General features: G+C 37.7%; 1 protein-coding gene across 1 annotated transcript in view; it reads right to left on the bottom strand.

Moving 5' to 3' along the window:
- The window catches only part of HNMT (histamine N-methyltransferase), a 41,335-nt gene that overhangs the window by 38,527 nt on the left and 661 nt on the right, over window positions 1-2,147 (bottom strand). Inside the window, exon 2 of the mRNA XM_010853705.1 lies at window positions 2,069-2,143. Within this exon, the coding sequence (XP_010852007.1) occupies window positions 2,069-2,143 (75 nt within the window). The remainder of the gene's footprint in view (window positions 1-2,068; window positions 2,144-2,147) is intronic.

The raw sequence follows: 2,147 nt of genomic DNA, 5'->3' as shown, positions 1-2,147 counted from the left end.
CTATATATGTACATATGTATATTGTATTGACATGGTGGGGAGACAGATGTGCATGTTTATTTAGCACTTTTAATACATTAAAATTAAGGAAGAGAATAACATGTTATTTAGAATTAGGAAAGAAAATTCCATAAGAAATAAGTAAATGATTTCAGAATGTTGAAAGTCATTGTCTCTATAGAGAGCATGAATCAGGAATGAGAGTGGTTAAGGCAGGAAACCACTGTTTTTGTTGTTGTTGTTATTGTAAGCTTTTCAGAATCATTTGACTTTTAAAAATATGAGCACATCTTGCTTTAATAAAAATGAAAAATTAAGCAGACATGTTGCCTATTGATAATTGATAAACAACTTTAAGTAGCAGTTTTGAAAGTCCTTTAGCTAAATCTCATTTCACATCACCTTCAGAAAAAAAATGCTTTAAAAAAATATGATTCAGATGATTTCTAATTGGATCTTACCACTATAAGGCAAACTTAGTTACGCCTTTGAAAATTCTTCAGTAGTTCACAGATTTCACATTCAGTATTTCCAGTTAGACTGTATACGCTTGAAGACAGGACAGGGGGTCATCATTCATTATGTTCTGTGCATCCATCATATGTCTTCAAACCAAACTGATGGCTGAAGTAAACTAAGGATTTGCATAACCACAGACTAGAACACAGATGCTTAGTACTGCAAAAGAACTCAGAAATCAACTCATTACCTTTAATTTTGGAAATGAGCAAAAAGACCCAAAGAAACTATACTTTGTTTTTGGATAGAAAATTGTTTATTTGCTGTCTGCTTTGATTTTTGCTTTATTTTCCTATTGTATGTGTGCTCAGTCACTCAATCCTGTCCAACGTTTTACAGTTCCATGGACTGTAGCCTACCAGGCTCCTCTGTCCATGGAATTTTTCCAGAATACTAGAGTCAGTAGCCATTGCCTCTTCTAGGGGATCTTCCCCACACGGGGATCAAACCTGTGTCTTCTGCATCTCCTGAATTGGCAGGTGGATTTTTCACCACTGCGCCACCTGGGAAGTCCTATTACCCTATTATTTATTAATATATAACAGTTAAAAAAAAATTGAAAACTGAACCATGACAGATAAAGGATAGAAAAGGAAACAAAATTCCATAAATTATACATCCAACAATGCCTTCTCTAGTCAGGCAGATTTAACTGCCCTGGTTAAAGAATTTCAGGCCTATAACAGAAAAATCCGACACAAAGACTAAAATATCAGTTGTTGTGTGTGTTGTTTTTTTTTTTTTTTTTGCTATTGCAAATTGGATCCACAGTCATTTTTTCCAGTTTTCCATCATTATTTCCTGAAGCCGAGTCAGGTTACAGCAGTCCGCCCCCAGATAGGTGATTTGATTATCTTTACCATGTGGAATCTGTTACTCTCATAATGCTTATCAGCTCTGGCACAAATTGAACACATTAATCACCAAAAAAAACAAACAAACCAAAAGCAGTCTGCCAGAAGGATAAGAACTAGTGAGTTTCATTGATAATGGAAAAATGCTTAGGTAGGGCCACATTGTTAATATTAACTTGAAAGTAAAAAGACAGTTTTTCTTTTGGAGAGTGGTAACTATGATAAAGGATATGGAAAATGAATTTAAATGGGTGTTAGAAGAATTGAGAGGCATCCACTCAATCCCCAGGGGTAAACAGTATTTCGTAATTATTTGATTCTAATTCAAAGAACACTAGACTCTGGGATTTTTTGAAACATAAAATTTGGAGGAGAGCCGAAAAAATCTCATCTCAAAGATTTGGATCTTATCTTTTCCCATAAGAACGTGAATTTGTGCCTTCAAAGGGTTAACGCTTATCTCTGAGCAGCTTGAAATCCGCACAAATCAGAGCTTTTGAATGTTTCTAGTGATCGGCTCACTGAAACGCGGCAGCAGGGGCGCAGGGCCGCTCGGGGACAAGCCAAGCTGCTATCAGTTCCCCTTATCCCGCAGCCCAGCCTGCCTGCCGGGCATGACCCATCTATCACTGCACAGAGCGCGCCCAGGCTTGTCCCTTGCACAAAAGACGGCCTGTGTTTTCTGCTGCTGTTACCTTGCTATTATGCCCGGCAGCTTCTTGTCCATGAATTCCTGCATACACTGGTGCTCCGTGGAATTGCTGAGAAACCTCC

Source organism: Bison bison, unplaced genomic scaffold (genome assembly GCF_000754665.1).
Source record: "Bison bison bison isolate TAMUID 2011002044 unplaced genomic scaffold, Bison_UMD1.0 scf7180017864330, whole genome shotgun sequence".
Classification (NCBI taxonomy): Eukaryota; Metazoa; Chordata; class Mammalia; order Artiodactyla; family Bovidae; genus Bison; species Bison bison.
This window is presented reverse-complemented; position numbering and strand designations above follow the sequence as displayed.